General features: G+C 63.9%; 7 protein-coding genes across 7 annotated transcripts; 4 read left to right on the forward strand and 3 right to left on the reverse strand.

Moving 5' to 3' along the window:
• Positions 1-171: 171 nt before the first annotated feature.
• On the reverse strand, positions 172-1,791 carry JCM10292_001751 (uncharacterized protein; the record flags this gene model as incomplete). The annotated part of the gene is made up of 5 exons (XM_076652727.1): positions 172-321; positions 430-1,019; positions 1,115-1,343; positions 1,418-1,487; positions 1,550-1,791. 5 exons carry the CDS (start codon positions 1,789-1,791, stop codon positions 172-174), a joined length of 1,281 nt encoding a protein of 426 aa, XP_076501720.1.
• Positions 1,792-2,362: 571 nt separating this feature from the next.
• RPA135 (DNA-directed RNA polymerase I core subunit RPA135) lies at positions 2,363-6,391 on the forward strand (the record flags this gene model as incomplete). The annotated part of the gene is made up of 6 exons (XM_076652728.1): positions 2,363-2,708; positions 2,777-2,862; positions 2,919-3,038; positions 3,092-3,705; positions 3,765-6,312; positions 6,377-6,391. 6 exons carry the CDS (start codon positions 2,363-2,365, stop codon positions 6,389-6,391), a joined length of 3,729 nt encoding a protein of 1,242 aa, XP_076501721.1.
• Positions 6,392-7,054: 663 nt separating this feature from the next.
• JCM10292_001753 (uncharacterized protein) lies at positions 7,055-7,946 on the forward strand (the record flags this gene model as incomplete). The annotated part of the gene is made up of 2 exons (XM_076652729.1): positions 7,055-7,250; positions 7,309-7,946. 2 exons carry the CDS (start codon positions 7,055-7,057, stop codon positions 7,944-7,946), a joined length of 834 nt encoding a protein of 277 aa, XP_076501722.1.
• Positions 7,947-8,323: 377 nt separating this feature from the next.
• Positions 8,324-10,509, reverse strand: JCM10292_001754 (inorganic phosphate transporter; the record flags this gene model as incomplete). The annotated part of the gene is made up of 8 exons (XM_076652730.1): positions 8,324-8,364; positions 8,430-8,476; positions 8,537-8,569; positions 8,638-8,827; positions 8,892-9,728; positions 9,793-10,306; positions 10,369-10,428; positions 10,495-10,509. The coding sequence occupies 8 exons, from the start codon at positions 10,507-10,509 to the stop codon at positions 8,324-8,326; spliced, it is 1,737 nt and encodes a 578-aa protein (XP_076501723.1).
• A 1,720-nt stretch (positions 10,510-12,229) lies between these two features.
• Positions 12,230-13,057, forward strand: JCM10292_001755 (DsbA family protein; the record flags this gene model as incomplete). Its single annotated transcript, XM_076652731.1, has 3 exons — positions 12,230-12,418; positions 12,498-12,871; positions 12,958-13,057. The coding sequence occupies 3 exons, from the start codon at positions 12,230-12,232 to the stop codon at positions 13,055-13,057; spliced, it is 663 nt and encodes a 220-aa protein (XP_076501724.1).
• A 1,539-nt stretch (positions 13,058-14,596) lies between these two features.
• JCM10292_001756 (uncharacterized protein) lies at positions 14,597-18,927 on the reverse strand (the record flags this gene model as incomplete). The annotated part of the gene is made up of 5 exons (XM_076652732.1): positions 14,597-14,701; positions 14,773-15,321; positions 15,384-15,923; positions 15,980-18,435; positions 18,492-18,927. The coding sequence occupies 5 exons, from the start codon at positions 18,925-18,927 to the stop codon at positions 14,597-14,599; spliced, it is 4,086 nt and encodes a 1,361-aa protein (XP_076501725.1).
• Positions 18,928-19,436: 509 nt separating this feature from the next.
• On the forward strand, positions 19,437-21,063 carry JCM10292_001757 (uncharacterized protein; the record flags this gene model as incomplete). Its single annotated transcript, XM_076652733.1, has 6 exons — positions 19,437-19,576; positions 19,643-19,709; positions 19,774-20,183; positions 20,250-20,432; positions 20,482-20,655; positions 20,721-21,063. The coding sequence occupies 6 exons, from the start codon at positions 19,437-19,439 to the stop codon at positions 21,061-21,063; spliced, it is 1,317 nt and encodes a 438-aa protein (XP_076501726.1).
• Between the last annotated feature and the right edge of the window lie 319 nt (positions 21,064-21,382).

A 21,382-nucleotide genomic window follows, 5' to 3' on the forward strand; every position in this document is an offset into this window, starting at 1 on the left:
TAGACAGGCTGTGCATGGTTGTATCGTCGTATGTCATCCTTCCAGCGCTGGAGTCTATCATAGCTTTCGCATGAGTACACCGCGAGCTGTGAGAGACAGCGGCTGCAGTACAAAACGTGCGACAACAGGTACGACAGACGACTTCGCTCCTCCGCCTCGAACCCTCCACGCTCACCGCTTCCTCCCCGATCGTGACTGCTGCGCCTTCATGCGCGGCTCGCACTGACTGCAGTACCACGACCCTTCGGGCGACTCCTTCAGGCCGATGCAATTGAGGTGGAACCACTCGATCTTGCAGTCGGGCGCGTCGCAGCCAATCATCTGACGGAACAGCACACGGGTCAGTATGCCAACGACTCTCGCGTCGAAGCTTGATCGCAGCAATCGAGACTGCTGCAGCTCAAGCCGGACGGCGGAAGTTGAACGCACCTCGCCGAAAGACGGGCGGTGGCAGAAGCAGTACGGCGTGAGGTCCTCTCCCTCGGCCTCCGTCTCCACTTCGTCGTGCCCGCGCTTGACGTCCTCGTCCCCGCGCTTCCGCTTGACGCCGATGCCCGCGCCGAGGTGACCGACGCCGTGCGCGCCCATCGCGCCTCCGCCCATCTCAGCATGCGCCCCGACCCCTCCGTGCTGCTGCGCTTGTAGCTGCGCAAGCTGTGCCTGGCTCGCGAGCTGCTGCTGCGCGAGCTGGTGCGCCTGCGCCTGTGCGATCCGAAGCTGCGCCTGCTGCATCTGCTGCTGCTGCTGCAGGAACGCGAGGTTCGGCGCCGCCTGCCCGCCCGCGCCGGGCTGCCCGGGCGTGCCAATGCCGTGTGCGCCTGGAGTGCCCGGCGCGGGAGAGGCGTATGCGACATTATGCAGCCGTGAAGGGCCGGCTGTTGCACGGCGAGAGCTCGCACCGCCGAGTGGAGTGCCGGGAGTGCCCGGAGTGCCCGCATAAACGTAGCCGGCAGGCATACCGTTCGCGCCGGGCGTGACTTGAGCGGGGAGGAGGGGAACCTGGCCAACCGACTTGCGCTCTGCGGGAATCAACATGTCAGTCCCACGTCCCCAGAGCGTACTGTGCCACTCCTGCACGTAGGGAAGGGAGAAAGGCGGAGGATCATAGGCTCACTGTCCTGGTAGCCTCCTGGCGTTCCTGGTCCGCCAAACTGATTCGGCACGTACGGGTTGTACCCTGCTGCCCCACCCGGTTGTGCGCCGTAGGCTGGTTGTGCGCCATAGAGGGAAGTCGGGGTAGGGGTAGCGGCGGGAGGAGCGAAAGCAGGAAGGGTCGGAAGAGGCGGAACGGATGAGGTGAGGAGCTCAAGCTGGGCTTGCAGGCGGTTGAGGTGACGCGATAGCTACACATCGTAGATGAACGCGTGCGTTAACTTGGCAGAACTGAGAAACAGGAGACATCCAGAATGCAGCGCACAAGATTCACGCCTCGCTCGCTAAGCGCGACTTTCTCTCGCGTCGTCGCCTCGGCATTCTCGAGATCGAGCCTGCCGAAAGTGTGAGATCGTGAGTATTACTGAGAGTCTGGGACTGTCGCACGGAGACGCACTTGATCTTCTTTATGCTCGATTCCTCCTTGGGATTCGTGACGAGCAATCCTTGGCCTCCTTGTGCAGGTGGGCGCGCGTGCTTCTGGATCGCCTGGTCCCGCTGCGAAGCCCTCGAGCGCAAGTCCGACACGCGTCCCTCCTTGTGGCCGATCTCCTCGAGGATGTGGCAGACCTCGGAGGGGAGGTTGTCGAGGGAACTGACAAAGTCGGCAAGGAGGACTGCGGCGTCTTCTGTGGCCATCCTGGAGCACGAAGCACTATCGCAAGCGGGCTCTTGTGGTCGGAGAAGCGGCGGTCGAGGCGGAGATGACTGGGCGACTGATGAGAATGAACAGGCGATACGACGGCGTTTGACGGGGCAAGAACGCGTGTCAGTGTCTTTCCAGCCCGAGTGTAGTGCCCTTGCAGCAGAGACCCGCGCGTAGAGCGAGCTGCGGGAGGTGGCGAGGCTGTAGGGAGCAGTTGTAGTCGGTTGTAGTCGCGGGGTAAGGCGGATTAAACCCGTCGCTTCTTGCTCGAGCTCGTACCGTGATTGAGTGCTACGCTGTTCTACCTACTCCTAAGCCTTCCGAGTACAGCTCGCAGCTCCCGCGAGCCGTTGCTGACGAGCGACTCTGCGGCTGTCGGCTTCATCGCCTCGAAGCGCTCGGACGGCGCCTTTCGCTCCTCACAGTGGGCCTCGCGCGTGCAGAGCTTCCGAGCCGAGCACTGCAGGCGCTCATCTGGACTTTGCTTGACTAGCGAGACGTAGCAGCCTCGCACGAGCTAGTTCTACTTGCGCTCGTCCTCGACCTCTCCGCCGACGAGCCGACATGCCCGGCATTGCCCACACGCCCGTCCCGGCGCCTGTAGCCGGGCCCAGCAAGTCTGCTGCAGACTACAAGAAGCGCACGGGCTTTGCCCCGACTTCCTTCCGTACGCTCGACCGCGAGCGCGCCTTCTCGCACCCGTCGAGCGACGGCCACAAGTACACAGCCCCGCAGGAGCTCGTCCAGCCGCACATCCACTCGTTCGATGCCCTCTTCGAAGGCGCACCGCGCGCAGACGGCTCGATTGATCTCAGCAAGGGTCTCCTTGACCTCGGCATCAAGGACCTCCTGCCCAAGGTCGTGTACGACGGCCGCGGCGAGGATGGCTCGCGTGGGAACCGCCTTGAGAGTGCGTCTCTGATTGCGCACGATTTAATGGCGGGTTTGTCTGACAGTGGTCCACTCTACCGCTTGCAGTGAAGGTCCTCGAGGTGTCGGTGGGGCGGCCGACGGGCTTCATGAAGGGCGCCAGCTCGCGTGAGCGCAGAATCTACCCGACCGAGGTGCGCAGTGAGGTCAAACAAATCATTGGGCCGTGCTGACGAAGTTGTTCTTGCAGGCGCGTGAGCGGTTAGCGACGTACGCCGGCAAGATGACCGCCAAGGTTGCATGGTCGCTCAACGGCGGTCAGACGCACATCGAGACGCGCGACCTCGGCAACCTGCCTATCATGGTCAAGGTGCGTCGACGGTACAGGCTATGCTGAAGCATTCGCTGACGGTGTCCTCACAGTCGGCGCGGTGTCACCTTCGCAACCTTCCGCCTTCCGAGCTTGTCGCGCACCACGAAGAGGCCGAGGAGATGGGCGGCTACTTCATCATCAACGGCAACGAGCGTCTCATCCGCTTTCTCATCGTGCCCCGACGAAACCACGTCACGTCGATCATCCGTCCCTCGTTCGGCAACCGTGGCGCCGCCTACACCCAGTACGGTGTCGCGATCCGCTCCGTCCGCCCCGACCAGACGTCGCAGACCAACACGCTGCACTACCTCTCGAACGGTGGCGCTACGCTCCGCTTCTCGTGGCGCAAGGCCGAATACATGATCCCGGTCGTCATGATCCTCAAGGCGCTGACGGGCGCGACGGACAAGGAGATCTTCCTCGGCATCCTGCAAAAGGACTACAGCAACACGTTCGTCACGGACCGTGTTGAGCTCCTCCTGCGCGGCTTCAAGACGTACGGCATCTTCACGCGCCAGCAGGCGCTCGCCTTCATTGGCGACAAGTTCCGCGTCGTTCTCGCCTGCCCCGAGGACTGGTCCGACGAGCGCGTTGGCCAGCACATGATCGACACGATTGTGCTACCGCACCTCAAGGACCCGCGTGACAAGCTCCGCCTCCTCTTGTGCGCTTCGCGTTTCTTTCGTCCATTCAACATCCATCCTAATTACAGTTTCGCTACAGCTTCATGCTCCGCAAGCTCTACGCGCTCGTCGGGGGCGAGTGCTGCGCCGACAACCCCGACTCGCCGCAGCACCAGGAGATCCTCATGCCCGGCTTCCTCTACGGCATCATCCTTAAGGAGAAGTTCGACGAGTTCCTCACCGCTGTCACGGCGCAGATGCGGATGGACATCCGTCGGCAGGAAGCCGGCACCGACTTCACCGACCCGAAGTACATCTCTCGGACCATCCAGCGCGTCAACGCCGACATTGGCGCCAAGCTCGCCTACTTCCTTGCGACGGGCAACCTCGTTTCGCCGTCGGGTCTCGACCTGCAGCAGGCATCCGGCTACACGATTGTCGGCGAGAAGCTCAACTTCACGCGCTACATTTCGCACTTCCGCTCCGTCCATCGTGGTGCCTTCTTCGCCGAGCTCAAGACGACGACCGTCCGCAAGCTCTTGCCTGAAGCATGGGGCTTCTTGTGTCCCGTACACACGCCTGACGGCTCGCCCTGTGGTCTCCTCAATCACTTTGCGCACAAGTGCCGCCTCATCCACCAGCATCTCAACGTCGACCACCTTCCCGCCCTTCTCTCGTCCCTCGGCATGCTCCAGCCGCTCGACCCGTCGATCGACAGCCGCGAACACGTCGTCGTGCAGCTCGACGGCCGCATCGTTGGCTGGGCGACGCCGCTCCTCGCCAAGCAGCTCGCCGACACGCTGCGGCTGTGGAAGACCGAGGGGCAGCACGACATCCCGCTCGACCTCGAGATTGGCCTTGTGCCGCTTTCGAAGGGCGGTCAGTACCCCGGCCTGTACCTGTTCGCGTCGCGCGCGCGCATGATGCGCGATGTCAAGTACCTCGCCAACGGCGAGACCGACTCGGTCGGTCCGTTCGAGCAGGTCTACCTCGACATTGCCTGCATGCCCGACGAGGTCGAGCAGGGGCTCACATCGCACATCGAGTTCTCGCCGACGCACGTCCTCTCGCTCCTCGCCAACTTGACCCCCTTCAGCGACTACAACCAGTCGCCGCGCAACATGTACCAGTGTCAGATGTCGAAGCAGACGATGGGCACGCCGTCGACCGCACTGCAGCGCCGCACGGACAACAAGCTCTACCGCCTGCAGACGGGCCAGACGCCGATCGTCCGCCCCGACCTGCACAATACCTACGGCATGGACGGCTACCCGAACGGCACGAACGCCATCGTCGCCGTCATCTCGTACACGGGCTACGACATGGAGGACGCCATGATCCTCAACAAGTCGGCGCACGAGCGCGGCTTTGCGCACGGCTCGATCTACAAGAGCCACATCGTCGACCTCAAGACGGTGCGCGGCGACAAGGGCGCCGGCGGGCACCCCGAGGTGCACTTTGGCCTCGGCCCCGACGTGCGCAAGGACGACGAGAAGTGGAGCACGGTCGATTCGGACGGGCTTCCCCTCGTCGGTTCCCGCGTCAAGTCGGGCGATGTCCTCGCGGCCTACTTTGACCGCACCGCTGGCCGTACCCGCGTAGACAAGTACAAGGGCGACGAGGTGGCGTACATCGACGAGGTCCGCCTCATCGGCGACGACACGGCCGACGCCGCGCCGAAGAAGCTGCACATCAAGCTTCGCGTGCCGCGCTCGCCCGTTATCGGCGACAAGTTCTCGTCGCGCCACGGGCAGAAGGGCGTCTGCTCGCAGAAGTACCCGACGGTCGACATGCCCTTCACCGAGTCGGGCATGTCCCCCGACGTGATCATCAACCCGCACGCCTTCCCCTCGCGTATGACCATCGGCATGTTCGTCGAGTCGATCGCGGCGAAGGCGGGCGCGATGCACGGCCTGGCGCAAGACGGAACGCCGTTCAACTTTTCGGAGGACGACACGCCCCTCGAGTACTTCGGCGAGCAGCTTCGCGCCGCCGGGTACAACTACTTCGGCAACGAGCCGATGTACTCGGGCATCACGGGCGAGGAGTTCCACGCCGACATCTACATCGGCGTCGTCTACTACCAGCGCCTTCGCCATATGGTTGGCGACAAGTGGCAGGTCCGCACCGTCGGCCCGCTCGACCAGACCACCCGCCAGCCCGTCAAGGGCCGCAAGCGTGGCGGTGGTATCCGTTTCGGAGAAATGGAGCGCGACGCATTGCTCGCGCACGGAACGAGTTTCCTGCTTCAAGACCGACTTATGAATTGCTCCGACTACTCGACCGCGTGGGTTTGCCGGGACTGTGGGTCCATGGTTTCGCTCGGCTACGACCAGGTCTCGCTCGCGAGCTCGACGGCCCTCCAACCGCGAGACGGCCTCGAGCTGAGCGCGGGCCCGGGCGGCGAGTTCTGCCGCATCTGCCGCGACAAGGCCATCGAGGAGTACGACGCCGAGCAGGAGCGCCTCGCAGGCAAGGCCGCCGCCGCGGCGAGCAAGAAGGGCAGCAACGGTGTCGAGGCGACGAGCCTCAAGTTCGGCCGCGCCAAGGACGTCGTCGTCAAGGGCGGCGAGCTCGACGTCGTCGCCGTGCCGTTCGTCTTCCGCCTCCTCGTCGCCGAGCTCGCAGCCATGGGCATCCAGGTCTCGGTTCGTCTCTCTCTCTGGACCCCTAACAGCTCCCGCAGAACCTCGCTGACGCGCTCATTTGCAGGTCGGCATCGACTGAGGCGCCCTCAAGGTCGGAAGTGCATCGTTGTGTCTGTGTTTCTCGTACGCCCGATACCCTCTGCATTGTATCCTTCTTGTTTCTCATCTCTACGTGCTCCTGCATGCTGCAGAAAGGGCGGTGGCGGCTGACGAGAGCGTAGAACAAAGGTGTAATGAGCGCAATGGAAGAGGCGGTTGACTTCGCTTCACACGTTGCTGCCACTCGTTGTGTAGCTCCTGAGCTTAGCGCAGTGGAGATAGTGCTGCTTGCTCTCGAAAACGCCCCGGCAAAGAGACGGGAACGAGTTCCGCTCGACGGCGACATTCACGCGTTCACGCTTGTCCGCCAGTCGCTCCCTCTTCGCGCTGTTCAACGCGCTCGAACCTTGCTTATCGGCACAAGAGCATGCCCAATCCTGAGCGCAAGCCTCTCGAGCCGCTCCCGCTGCTCCCGTACCTTGTCGCCGCGTCGTCGTCCTCATCGCCGAACAAGACTCGCCGCACTCCGTCGTCGTCGTCAGCACTCGCGAGCAAGAGCATGAGCCTGCTCCCGTCCCCGTTCTCGTCGGGAGCGGCCACGCCGCGCACCCAGCCCGCCGGTCCGCTGTCGACGCTGTACGAGGCGCCGCGACTCGGCGCGTCAGCCTCGACGTCGGCGCTCGCCAGCCCCTCGCGGCGCATGATGGACGACGACGACGCGCAGACGAGGGCAGACGACGAGTTCCCGCAGTCCTCGCCGCGCCGCTTGTTCGACGCTTTCACCGCCTCGACCTCGCCGGCCAAGACGCGCTCTCCGCGGCTACGCTCCGCGATGCTACCGCCGCAGAGTCCGCGAAGGAGTGCGGTCGCGGCAAAAGAGGAAGAGCCGGTACTTCCAGGTGCGCCGTTCGGGGCCTCTGACTATTTGAGCCGGCCTGACTTCCCTTTCTTCCGCAGCCTGGTCCTTCTACGAAGATGGCGACGAGATGGACGCGTCTTTCGCCCCCGCGATGTCAGCAACACCGCCAGTACCGGTTTCTGATGCCGAGGTGGTCGAAGAACCGCAGCCAGTCGACAAGGAAAACACCCGCCCACCCCGGCGTCCCCGTCGCCGGTCCACGTCTGTCGTCTCAACCACCTCGACTTCGAATCGCTCGCCACAAGCTGTCTCTCCTACACAAGTGGCAACATCTCCAACTCTCGCCGGCTCTTCCGCGCAACCCTCACCGACGCGCGCCGCAACCGCGCCAGCCTCGCCCTCAGCTCCGCACACCCCTCCCGCTCTTGCGTCTCCTTCGCTCTCCCTCGCTTTCCCGGCAAGCGCGAGTGCGGCGAGCACGCCCTTCTTTGCCGAGATGGGTCCAACCTCGTTCGCCGCCATGGCGACTTCCTCGGTCGGCGGGCACGAAGAGCCCGGCGGACCGGGCGCAGGCTTCCTCGGTTTGCTGCCGGCGTTTTCAGCTGCTGCGGGTGGTGAGGCTGGACACGAGGACATCGGGCATGGGCGGCTCCGGGGGAAGAAGCGCGAGAGTCTGGAGGAGCCGGGAGGACCTGTCGCCGAGGCGAAGCGGGCGCGGAAAGACGAGGCTTCTTGAGGAACGCGATCTTGGCGGGCACATTCATCTTACTTCCAGTCCTCTTGTTGCATCCATATTGTCTCACTCATGCTGTCCGGCTCGAGCGGAGAGAACGGAGTGGTCGCAAGTGCGTTGACGATCTTTGCTGTGACAAACTATCGCCTTTCTAGCCCTCGCACGGTGAGTGCTGACTCGACAGTTGCCCCGATCCATGGGCATAAGCGGCGCACTATTACCACCAGAGAGTACGGAGACCACTACAGAAGGAATGACGAGGGATGGGAAGGACGGCAGAAGACCCGGAATCTATCGAAGAGAGAGGGAGACGACGCAAAGGACAGGACCCTGCTAAGCGAGATCCCAAGCAGAAAGGTGATACAGGGGGCGACGTGCGCTCAAGGGTTCTGGCCGAAGTGCGGCGCGTTGAGGACGATGCCTGTACGAGAGCGATTGGGAAGGTCAGCTCGTCTGCCTTCGACGAGACGGAACAGCTCGACGCACCCATGAGGCAGCCCGCAAGCGTGCCGGCGACGGGGACAGTGATGACCCTGCAAGTCGTTTTCATGGTCAGCAACGGCGAGGATCTAATTGCAAAGAGCGGAACGCACCAGCCGGCGAAGATCCAGGCGACCGCGCGCCAGCTGAGGAGGGGTGGCGAGGCAACGTCAGCAACGGATCCGTGCTTTTCATGCGACATGGTGGGACATACTTGATTGCCTTGAGGTCGCCGTTGCAGAGAGCAACACCGATGGTCGAGCCCGTGATGCACATCGTCGTGGACACGGGCAATCCGTACTGCGACGCAAGGATGACGGTGATAGCCGAGCCGAGCTCCATCGAGAAGCCACGCGACGGCGAGTGGAGCGTGATCTTGTTGCCGAGGACGCGCATGATGTTGTCTGTTTTTCCAGGTTCAAAGGTCAGCGGATCGGTTCTCCTCGTCCAGATGAGGAAGCTACTCACAGCCGAATGTCAGGAAGCCGATCACCAGGCAGATGGCACCGACAACCAGCATCCACACGTGCACCGGCGCCTTCTTGCCAGCGAGCTCCATGTCGTGCCAGACGTGGTAGATGACCGCCCACGGGCCGATAGCGTTCGACAGGTCGTTGGCGCCGTGCGCAAACGAGTTGACGCAGGCAGTGAGGACCTGGACGAAGGAGAAGCACGCCTCGGTCTCGTTGGGGTACTGCTTAGCGCGCTCGTAGGCCTCGGCGATGCGGCGACCCTCCTTCGTGCCGGCCTGACCGCGCTGAGCGGCGTGGATGTCGTACGTGAGCGAGTAGAAGAGCTTGTGCTTGATCCACGGGCCGGCCTTGTAGCGCATGACGATGTAGAAGTTCGAAGGCTCGTACCACGGGCCGTCAAGCGGGTGCTCGTCGACCTTCTCGAACTGCTTGGCGAGGTGCGAGTCGTGCTGCGCCGACGAGTCGGCCGACTCGACAATCTCCTTGCCGTCCTGCGACTCGGCGTCGACGACAGCGTCCTTGGCGATGTTGCCGTGCGTCTCGTCCTCGCGGTCGGCGCGAATGCGGTAGTCCTGGACGTTGACCAGGCGCTCCTGGGCGTCGGCGGGGGCCTGGCGGAACCAAAGGAAGGGGCCGAGGAAGAAGTGGTACCAGCGGACGGTGTAGTCCTTGCGGGCGACCTTGGCGTAGACGTACGGAACCCAGAACAGAACCGACAGCAGCGCGACGACAGCAGCAGTGCCGACAACAGCTGCGGCGGTGCCCGACGTGCCGAGCTTCTTGAGGCCGAGCGAAGGAGCGCCCTTGTAGATGATCGAGAGGGTCATGACGGCTTCAGGCGAAGATGGCATGTCAGCTTCAAGGCACACTCTGCCGAGGGACAAGAACTAACGTACCGGCCGCAGTGAAGAAGACAATGGGGCCAGCAGCGAGCGCGTAAGGGAACGGGTTCTTGCGCATGAGGACGAGGAACTTGACGAGAAGGTAGACGACCGCGCCGAAGCCAGCGGCAATGGCCGGGGCGATACCGAAGCCGGCAAAGATGGTCGCGAGACCCTTGCCGCCGTTCCAGCCCCAGTTGACGGCATCGGCACCGCCAAGAGCGACACCAACACCGGCGACGCACGAGACGATGGAGTAGGTCGTCGAGACGGGCCACGAAAGCGCCGTGCAGATCATGAGCCAGATCGACGAGGTGACGATGGCGCAGACGAAGGCGAGCATCTGGACACCAGGGTTGCCCTGGAAGGCCGACGCCTTGATGATGCCAGACTTGATCGTGTCGGCAGTACGGGCGCCGACCGAGACGGCGCCGGCAAACTCCATGACGGAGGCGCCAAGAGCGGCCTGCGGCATGGTGAGCGACTTTGATGCTACCGAGGTGGCGAACGAGTTGGCGACATCGTTGGCCTGCGAGCGAGCGGGAGCCTGAGCGGAAGATTCTCAGACGACGGCATGAAGGGAAAACGTACACCGATGTTGTACGCGTCGAGGAGCGCGAACATGGTGCCGATGGCCATGAGGTAGTCCCACTGTGAGCGAGATAAGGCATAAGTAAGCGTTGGAATGGAGAGAACTGGCAGCACGACCGGACTCACCTGGTGGTAAGGCATGTTGGGCGGTCTGCGCGGCTAGCGTGCGGGTGGACCGGGTGAGGAGCGAGCGACTGGTCGGGGCGACACACAGAAGGAGAAGAGAGCCGGAGCCCTTGCACCTCGAGGGCATTCTGCGGGCAGCCCCCTCCAGCTGAACGTTCCGCACTCGCGCGGGCGAGACCAGAACAACGTGCCGGCTGTGTTGATCTGAAAACGCCCGCAACGTCGGTGCGGCCCCTCACGGTTCCCGCCCGGTTCGGCGCCCATTTTCGGCGGAGAAAGGCGATCGAGACAAAAATAGGTGCACGCCTCCCTCGCCGGGAGACGAACGTGCCGGCTCTTGTGTTTGAACTCGTGTGAGTTTCGGCGTCGAGGCAACGCGTGCACGCAGGAAATGATGGGGCGGTCCCTGCCAAGCAAGGAGCAGGTCGAGAATAGCAGGCGGGCATCCAAAATCGAAATCTCTCGCCGTCGCCTCCAACGCCATTCGCAAGACAAGTGCGCCCGTGCGCCCGCACGTGGCCTGCAATCGGTGGCGTAGTGCAAGGACGGAGGCAGTGGCGCGAAATAAGCAGTGCGCACGAGCACGCGCCGTCGGCAGCCACCGCGAGAGGTCGATTTCGAAGTGCCACCCGCCCGTACCGTACGCTGCAGAGAAGCTTCAAGCGCAAGCGCAAGCCGGATGCCGAACGTGACCAGTCTCGATGGCCAAACTCCCCCTGAGCGGCGGAGGGAGCACAAGTTGCAAGCTGAAGCAAATCACGCAGGTAGCGTCTGGCGGTCGCCGCTCGCAGAGCATTCGCTCATACACGGCTGCGCGGGACTTGTGTATGATGGTGCGACTGCCTTAAGTCAGCGCGTTGGCAGCCAGCGCAGGAGGAAAGCGGTGAGCGCACCACTTCTTCCACGAGTCCCTTTGTGACAGCGCCTTTCCTGCGCGCCGAGCGATGCCTTCCGGGCGCCACAAGGGTCGTTGATGTGTGCTTCCTTCTGAGGGTGATGCAAGAGGGTTGTCCCACGGGTCACCTGGCTGAGCGGGGTGTCCGCCGCAACCAATGCACGGTACCCACTCAGCCGCAACTCATGCCCCGCCACGCACGTCCGGATTGGCGCAGCACAGGGTCCAGCGTTGTAGAGCTTGAAGCAGTCTGCTAGCTGCGGGACCGCGCCAGCAGCGGAACCTGTCGGAGACGGGGCACTACTCAGTCTCGATTCAACAGCAACCATCGCAGACGAAGCCCTGTCTAGCGCACAATCGTACGCACAGACACAAGTTATCCAGCTAGCGAGCCAGACGGGGTCAGACTTGTCCTGCAGGCCACCGCCATGCTGAGCAGCACGAACGACGAAGAGGAAGTCTTTCGCAACGACCCTCTCGCGGTAGACAGAATGCCGCAGGTTTGTAGCGATCGCTGGATTGATCAGGCGCTGCACCTTTGGCCCTGGCGCGAAGCGTCGCCAGGAATGCGCAGCCGGTGTGACCTTGAAGTGATGAAGGCGAATCGAGAGCGGGAGGAAGCACGGGAACGCGAAGTCTGGTCGCGCTGCCGCAGAGCAAGACTAGCCGTCGCTCGCAAAGTCGCTCGGCAGCAGCAGCACGAGCGGCGGTGCGGTTCGGGGACAAGCTGCCCCACCCACCTCGGCCTCTCCTCCTTCGCTCCGTCCTCTGCGAGCCGAGGCCGCAAAAGCCGCTCAAGAGTGCCGCATACCTCCTCGCGACACCTGCGCCTAGAGCAAGATGGCCCTCGCTCCGCAATTCGCGACTCACCGCATCGCCGGCACGGCTTCGGCGTCGCACACGCTCGAGCTCTTCCTCGACTTGATTTGCCCGTTCAGCAAGAAGCAGCTCGATGGCGTTCGCGAGCACGTCGTCCCGCTCATCGAAAAGGGCCCGCTCGAGCAGCACCTTTCCGTCATCGTTCGCCAGGTCCGCGACCTTTCCTCCCTTCCGCCGTTCATGGTTGCGTCTTTGATGCAGGGTAGTTGCTGAGACAACAATTACGCAGGTTCCCCAGCCATGGCACGCCTCGTCCACTCTCGTGCACGAAGCGGCACTCGGCGTGAGCAAGACGCTCGTCGATGCGGGCGCTTCCTTCTCCGACGTCGAAGTGCATGACAAGTTCAAGCAGTTCTTCTACCGCCTCATGGATGGGCAGGAGGCGTACTACGACGAGCCGACGGCAACTGAGACGCCGAACCAGACACGCGCCCGCCTCGCTGATCTCGCGAACGAGGTTGTTGGGCTCGACCGCGATGCTTTCCTCAAAGCTGTTTCGGTGGGCAAGGGGAACGGAGGCACGGGAGTCACTGCCGACCTCAAACTGCAGATCAAGTACCACCGTGCGCGTGGCGTTCATGTCACCCCCACTGTCTTCCTCGAGTGCGTCTCGTTTCTGTGCCCACCTTGTTCGGCGATCTACCATTATGCGCCATGCGAGCCTACTCACGACTCTTCCCTCCGTGCAGTGGCCTTGCTGAGCCGTCCATTTCCTCCTCGTTCAGCGGTGAGGACTGGAAGAAGTTCATCCAGGAGAAGATTCTCCCGTCCGACGCACCCAAGCTCTGACTGAACGAAACATGGCTGAAGTCCCCTGTACATAGAGCGTGCAATGAGGAAGTCAAAGTGATGTACAGTATCGCTCTTGCCGCGGCGAAACGGGCCGCCTGTCGTCCTCCCCTTTCGCTCATTCTCGACGTTGTCGCCCGACCAGCTCTGAAGTGCACGAGCTGCCCTTGCATCCTTGCTTCGAACTGCTACAGCGATGCAAGCCTCGTCGACGTCCTCGCACGACTCGGATGATCCGCCCCCCACAACGCCGACGATGTCACGGACCAACTCGCTCACGACACAGCCGGCGGGGACCCACGAGTCGAGCGCGACACTTCTTCCAGAACTCAAAGAGTCACCGCTTGCTCGAAAGAGCCTGTCGAGCGCCGCCTCCGAGGCGGACGGGTCCACCCCCGCTTCGGCGCCGAGGAGCGAAGCCGGAGAGGGCCAAGAGCCCGTGCGGAGGGACAAGGGCAAGGAGCGAGCAAAAGAGGATATGATAGAGCGGTTCAGCTGCCACATCTGGTCCGTAGCGTCCTGCTCGCCCTTGCTCACCTCATCGTCGAGGAATGCCTGACTGACGGAATATTCGGCGCAGCCTCGACGTTCCGAATGAGCCAGTCGTAACACCCTGCGGTCACTTGCACTGCTGGCCGTGCATGCACGAAGTGCGCGCTATCTCCAGACCGGCGTGAGGGCTTGGAAGGCTCACCTCGTCAACTTGCAGTGGCTGGTTGTCTCGGCCGGAAGGGCCTGCCCAGTCTGCAAAGCACCGTTGAGCGTCGAGAAGCTTGTCCCGATATATTCGGGCCAAGGGGAGGAAGCAGATCCCCGGTTCGTCCTCGTCTCTCTGCGCAGAGCCTGCAATCGCATGTCTAATCCTCGCTTTGATCTTTGTCTGCAGGTCCATTCCCATTCCTCCCCGCCCTCGACCTGCTCAGACGTCTGCCGCACCCTCCTACCGCCGCACCGCGCCTGCCGCCTTCTCTCGCTCCAATGCCGACCTCGCGAGCGGCGGATCGTCCTTCTCATTTCACGCCGGCATGTTCCCCCTCACCGGCTTCTCCTTCGGCTGGTCCTGGCCACCGACTCCGACAGTAGGCGGGATCCGCAGTGCAGGAGAGGACGACGACGTCTTCGTGCTGCGCGACCCGCATGGAGCGGGCGCAACGCTGCTCCGACCGGGAGGAACGGCGGCAAGAGGCAGAGGGGTCGAGCAGACGGTGCCGTGGATGGTGCTCCAGCACATGTTCATGATAGCGTTCTTCGCCATGTTTGGTGCGTCTAGCGGACTCGCGCCGCGCGCGAGACTGCTGCGTTCAGCTGCGCGTGAAGCTGAAACCTTTGCTTCCTCTCGCAGTTGCAATTACATTCGGCGGCTGATTCGTATCTTGCATGGGATGCAAATGTCGGAATCCGTCTGTTCGTGTGGCAGATCCCTGTAGCGAGTCGTCTTTCGACCTTTCCCGCTCGCCAGTCTCGACCCTCGCGTACAGGCCATGTGCTAGCAAAGCGCGCATGCGATAACACACACAGTATGGACGATACGGCCGTGCTCTAGACCACTCGGGCGCGGACCTTGGCGCGAGCTGGGACGCTTGACGTAGCGCTCCTGGCAGCGAGAGACGCCCGCAACTGCTTCAGCTTCTCTCGCTCCCGGTCCTGCAGTACATGCATGCACGTCAGGACCACGTCAAGCGCAGGGACGGAGTAGGCGAAAGAATGGGACGTACCGCCTCATCCGCGCGCATCTTCTCCCTCTGGCGCTTGACCTCCTCCTCGCGCCTCTTCTGCCGCTCGCTCCAGTCCATCCGCTCGCGCATCATCTTCTCCAGCTCAGCAGCCACGCCGCCGGAAGCCGGCTGCTTCGTCGCGAGCGAGCGAGACGGTGCTGATCTGGGCGCAGGAGCAGGTCCGACGTTCTCCTTGTCCTGCACAGCGATCTTCGCGCGCTTGGCGGGTGGCGCAGCGGCAGCAAGCGCTTTCCTTGTGCGCTCACCACCGGCATTGCTGCCCGCCTTCGATAGGACGGCCGCCTCGCGAGCCTTCCAGGATGAGAGGCGCGAGGTGAACATGGGCGAAGCGACCTGTCCCGATGTCGGTGCGAGCGGAGCGCGGGCTGCGCGTGAGGTAGTCGAGAAGTTGAAGGGCTTGGCGGCGGTAGAAGCCGTGACGGTTGACGGGCGAGTCTTGGGTGCGGGAGGAGCGGCAGGAGCTTGCGTGGACGCATGCGCCACGGCCGAGGCGGAGTGGGGCGGCTCCTCGAGAAGAGCGTGAGTAGGCTGTAGGAGGTCATGTCAGGCTCCCTGGCGGTCCACAAAGCTAGAGAGAGCAGAGCACGCACCTGAGTCTGGGTAAGGTCCACGTCGACTATTGCCGCAGCTTCGGCGAACTCCTCCGCAATGCCTCCGTCCCGCTCATCAAACGTAGGAGCCACACCACCGCAGCTCACGTCCTCGCTCGCCTCGCCGATGCTCTCCAAGAAGCGCGAGACGCGCCTCTCGAGGTTGGCCGCCGGTCCTGCTCGACGTGTGTTGCGCTCAAGCGCTTCTCGTGTGAGCGCCTGCTGCACTGGCTCAGCCGATTCGGCTTCTGCGATAGGGTGCGCGTCGTCGAACATGGGGGCGCGAGGCTCGAGGTCGGCGGGAAAGGCGGCACTAGCGGGTTCCGACGGCGGAAGACGCGGAGCTGAAGGATCCGGCGAAGCGCGAGGTGCGGCGTGGGAGCGGCGAGGGCGGTGCTTATGCGGGTGGGCGGCGGCGAAGTCGCCCGGCTGTCGCGGAGCTGGCTGCTCAAAGTCGTGTTCGATGGTAGCGCCGGGCTGGCCCGCCTCGGCAATCTGAGGAGCAGCTTTCGGCGCCAAATCATCGGCCAGACGGATGCGCTGCAATCCAGTCGTCAGGGAGGCACTCGAGACGTAGTGCAGCGGGGACGACTGACCTTGATGCCCTCGTCCGGCTTGATTGCCCACGCGCTCGCGCTCAGCTCCCTCTTGCGCTTCTTCTCCAGCACAGCCTCCTCCGCCGCCTTCTCGCGCCGCTCGCGCTCCTCGAGACGGTGCTGCCGCTCGGCGTCGCGCTCGGCCGAGGAAGCCGCAAACGAGAAGCTCGCTGGGAGTGTGACACCCCCTACGACGGTCGGCTTCGGCTTTGGCCTGGGCTCGACGAAGGGTACGGCTGCGGCGGATGTGGCATGGTCCGAGAGCGGAAGGGCGGTGGCGGTGACGGGCGGAAGAGACGAGGTAGACGCAACGGGCGTGGGCTCCTCCTCGATCGGCACGAACAGACGAGACGCGCGGCGAGTAGACGAGTGTAGGCGATTGGCGTTTATCGCCTGCGGCAGCGTCTCGGCGTGATGCTGCTCAACTGGCGAAGCCTCTTGCCGTGGCGGGCTCGAGGGTACGGGTGCGAGGGAGATGCGCGATGCGCGGCGGCCCGAGGTCGATCTGGCAGATCCGGTAGAGGTGGACGAAATTGCCTGCTCGGCAGCCGCCTCCTCCGGCAGGACCGAGAGGGGCACTGCAGCCGGTGCGGACTCGCCGGGCGCGAGAGCGAACGAGACGCGCGAGACGCGGCGCTGCGAGCGCGAGAGGCTTGCCGAGGAAGTCGAAGCTGAGAGGGATGCGCGTGATGCGGCCTTATCGTCCGGCAGAGGCGGAAGGAGCGAGACGCGGACCGCCTTGCCCTTCGACGGACGTGGGAGGAGTGGCTCGGCTGTCGGTACGAGCGCCACCGGAGCTGATAGAGCGGCGACTGAAGGTGCGGGGCCGGCAAGCGAGACCCGCGAAGGCCGACGCCTGGGCTGTTTCGTCGCCGCCGGCAGGTCGACGGTCTCGTCGACCTCTTCCTCCTTGACCTGCGCCGGCGGCAGTGTCTCCGGCTCGGCAGCCTCGACAAGCTCAGCAGCGGAGGGCACGGCGAGAGTTGAGCGGCGCGCCCGCTTCTTGACTTGCGCCTCCTGCGGCATCGGCTGGGCTTGCCCCGTGCCGCGCGGCGGATCCTCCTCTTCGACCATCTTACGCTTGACCGGCCGAGCAGGTGTACTGGTCACGCCTGACCGACCACCAGCCACGCCGGCGGGCAGGAGCAGCTCGGTGTCGAGTCCGAGGCTGGTGACGAAGTCGAGGGGTGCGCCCATCGCGGGGAGGGACGAGTCGGCATCGAAGGCGAATACGGGAGGGTCGGCGAGCGGCTCAATCGATGCTGGTGGCGAGAAAGGGGGCGCTTCGGTGGCCGCCTGAGCGGGTTCGACAGGCTCTTCCGCCACGGGTGTCACCTTCGGCGCGTCGGCCTTGACCTGGCTGCTCGCCAGCGCCTTCTTCGCCCTGCTCGCCTCGTCTGCCGCCGCGCGCTCGCTGCGACGCGCCTCCGCCTGCTCTCTCGCCGCCTTCTCCGCCTTCTCCCTCCTCTCGCGCGCCTTGCGCTCCCGCTCCTCCTTCGCCTCGCGCACCCTCCGCCGTGCATCCTCGTCTGCCGACTTGACGCCCTTGTCCTCGGCGCGCTTCTTTGGCGCAGCGCCAGAGACGGAAGGAAGTGGGGCGGGATCGGGGCGGATGAGAGAGGCGGCGAGCGACTTGCGCGGATGGGCAGGGTGGTTCTTCGGGAGAAGGTGGGCCGGACGAGCGGGGACAGCTGGTCTTGGCGGAGGCGGGCGAGAGGTGCTCGGCTGTGGCGGAGCAGCCGGACCAGTGACTGCCTCGTCGGATCCGCTGTTTGCGGAGGGATCCGAATTTGCCGGAGCCGACAGGGCTGACACGGGCGCAGGAGGCTCCGTAGCGAGACTGAGCGGACCAGGCGCGCTAGTTGACGCGACAGGCAGCGACGGTGGCGAGCGAAGTAGAGGCACTGCTGTGACGGGGACAGGCGAGTGGGCGGGTTGCGCATGTGCGGGCACAGGTGACTGTGCTGCGTCGAAATCCGGAACCACCTGCGCCACCGACGCAGGACCATCCTCTACACCTCCTGTCACGTGCGATTCAGGCAGGTCTCCAAGTGCTGCCATCATCGAAAGCGCCGGACCCGCTTGGGGAAGAGGTGCGAGTGACGGACGATGGCGGTTCGGGACAGGTCTGGCGTGGGGTGCAGTAGTCGGCCCTGCCGCGGCCTGCGGAGAGACTAAGGTAGTCGAACGAGCAGCCGAGATGGCAGGAGGCGAGGAGGCGGGCGGCTGATCGCGGGCAGCGAAAGACGGCGACGACTGGGCAGTCGGAAGGGGTGGTGCCGGAGAGAGCGGCTCCTCGACTTCGAGCGAAGGCTCCTCATCGCCCTCTGCCCCTCCGTTGTCTATGCCACGGTCGTCGGTCACGGTCAGAGGAGCTGCCGCAGGAATGATGACGGGGTCAAGCAGAGAGGCGGAGGGTGAACAGGGCGGCGATTCGTCGTAAAGCGCCAACTCTTCTGTTGAGGAGCTCGTGAGCGCTATACTTGACGGTGTCAAGGGGAGAGCCGCTCACGCTGCTCCATCGTGCTGTGTTCTTGCGGAACAGCCGCAAGGACGACCTCGTCCTCGTCGTCTTCGTCGTCCTCGCCCTGCTTTAGCCCATTTACCTGCAGCGGGCTGTCGCCCAGCACCTGATTGGGTGCTTTCGCAGGCGTACGGGCCGCCACGGTGAAGGCGCTGTGGTCGGCGAGGAGCCAGTCTGCGCCCGACTCGTTGAACAAGAGGCTGCCGTCGCCCTGTCCGGCGTCGCCGAGCAGCCCGTCGAGGTCGAAGCGTGAGTAGTCGAGCATGCTCCGCCCTGGGGTCGCTGGTGGGGCTGCAGTTGCGCGCAGTGACGAGCCGAGGGACGAGGTGGGGAGGTTGGTTGATGAAGCGGCGAGAAGGGGAGGGAAAGCCATGGGCGGACGGCGGTCTCGCCGTATGGGCAGCAGAGACTGTCCCGGTGCCATTTCGAGGTGCACCCGCGCAGAGTAAGCTCTGAGCCGGAGTCGAGTCGAGCACAAACACGGCCATCCGCTCAGCGTCGCCGCTTGTCTCCCGCCAACACACGACATTCGCGCTGATTGACCTAGACCTGAGCTCCATAGGTCTCTGTGCCATGTACACGGACGGATAGCTGGCTCTCTGCTTTGACTTGCTCACAGTCACGTCTCCCTCCTCTTCTCGTCGTCTCGCATGTTGCTCGGCTCATCCTCACGAGGCCACACGGAAAGGGCGCACTTGGCGATCACGACATAACGCACGTGAAGCTCTCGCTTGAATGACGGATACGGTCAAGGGGTTGAGAGGCTTCAGGTCTCGCCCTCGCCTCCTGTTTGCTCGCCGCGGAGTGTCCGCTTGGAGGTCCTTTGCCGAGGCATGCCTCAGTCTGCTTCTGCCCGTCCGCTACCGCTCTCAGTGCGCATTCTACGGCGCTATAGCGCAGAGGCAGCTCGGCTTCGCACGTTGCTCCCGAGCCATGATCCCGTTGCTGCGTGCGCGGACCGCTCTCCTGGCGCTCCTTGGTCTCTCGGCAGCCTGTGCAGTCGCCGCCGCTTCCAAAATATCTGTCACGACGGAGCAAACCGTGGCGTGGGGCGACCCCATCCGATTCCAATGGTTCGTCGGGCTCCCTTCCATGAATTTTGCGCTCGCAGTTGACACCGCCTCTGTGACGCTCGACAGGAGCGGCGGAAGTGCACCCTATACGATCAAGGTGCTGCTAGACGACAAGGTCGTCAGCCAGAACGAGGTGCGCTGACCACGCGGCGTCCCTTCAAGAGCTTCGAGCTGACCTCTCTCGCCGGGTGCTGCAGGGCTGGCAGAGCAGCTCGGTCCAATGGCGCGCGAGTAAGCAGCAGGTGCCGATCGGGTCGGAGATCAAGGTCCGCATCTCGGACAGTGACGGGCAGATGGTGATTAGCGAGGCGACCCTCGTTACCAAGAAGGGGGACTCGGTCAGCGGCGGCGGCGGCTGGGACGACGAGGATGACAGCCAGCACAGCTCGCACAGCCAGAACGATGATGACACCTACTACGGCAATGACGAGGAAGGTACGACCTCGACAAAGGGCATCGTGCAGATGTCGGACCCGAACCCGACCGGTGGCGAGGACGACGAGTTCGGCCCCGAAGAGACGAATCAAGGGCTCTCGCTTGGCGATGCTATGCCAACTGGCGCTAGCAATCACGGCCCGGAGGGCGGCTCAGGCTTTATGTCCGCAAGGTGCGTTCCTTCGCCTCCCTCGTTCTAAGGTGTGTCCTACTCATGCTGAACCTCTTGCGCATACAGCGGATCTTTGCACTCGGGTGGCAGTCTCACTCTTGCTGTGGAGCCTACCGGGATTGGAGCCGGCAGCAGCGGTTCAGGCGGAGGTCTGACGATAGGTGCGGGCGCGACTGCCGCCGCAACCTCGGCCGTCTCGTCGTCGGCCGACACTGCGGCGTCCACCGGCCTTAGCGCGGGTGCCAGCGGGTGCGCCTCCGAACCAAGCTCGCATTTCTGACCATGCGCTGATGTTCAGATTCGCAATCTCGCCCTACAGCACCAGCTCGTCCTCGTCTAGCGAGGCAACGTCCGGCTCGTCCTCCACTGATGAAAGTTCAACCTCCTCTGGCATCAGCACCACGACGACCTGGATCATCGTCGCGATCGTGGTCGTCGTCGTTCTTGGCGCGATTGGCGGGTTTTGGTGGTGGTGCGTTTTCTCTGCAAGTTCACCAAACCTTATCGCTGACAAGGCGGTCCTTTGGGTTACGACAGGCACCACAGCCAGGAGAAGCACAAGCAAGCCAGCGACGACGCCGACGACCGTGACGGTGCCGGCGCGACAAAGAAGCGCAGCAAGCGCAAGGCCAAGTCGAAGCGCGACCGCAGCGACGACGGCTCGGACGGCTCGCACGACGACGAGGAGAAGCTCGTCGGCGGCGGGCGCGGCGGCGACGATGTGCACACGGACAGCGAAGCGACGGACGACTACGACAGCGGGAGGCAGCAGCGGAAGAAGAAGCAGGGAGGCGGGGCATACCACGACGAGCCGTCTGGGAGCGACGACGGTTACACGGACGAGGAGGACGACCGCAGGAGCTCGTCCCGGCGGCGATGACCTTTTGTCGGGACCGGAGCGGAAAGTCAGCGGGAAGTCGGTGCAGTGAGGAGGTGAAGGACCCGCGCATTATCGCTGCAACGTGTCGGTGCTGCTGGAGACTCCTCTATGTGATGCACTGAGTCGTTCGAGCGTACACATTGGGCCTCGGCGGGTGCGGCAGCGGGAGATGACGAATCGACTTGCCGTCGAGCGACGAGAGGAAGCGCGCGATCGAAGCCGTCGCCTCTGCTCACGACGACTTGCGCTCGAGCTGCCCGGTGGGAAGTCTGCAGTAGCTTTACAGACCCCGCTACAGCCCATTCAGCGGATCCTCCGC

The sequence above is a fragment of the Rhodotorula paludigena genome (genome assembly GCF_050403205.1).
Source record: "Rhodotorula paludigena JCM10292 DNA, Rt_paludigena_JCM10292v1_ctg88, whole genome shotgun sequence".
NCBI classification, from domain to species: domain Eukaryota; kingdom Fungi; phylum Basidiomycota; class Microbotryomycetes; order Sporidiobolales; family Sporidiobolaceae; genus Rhodotorula; species Rhodotorula paludigena.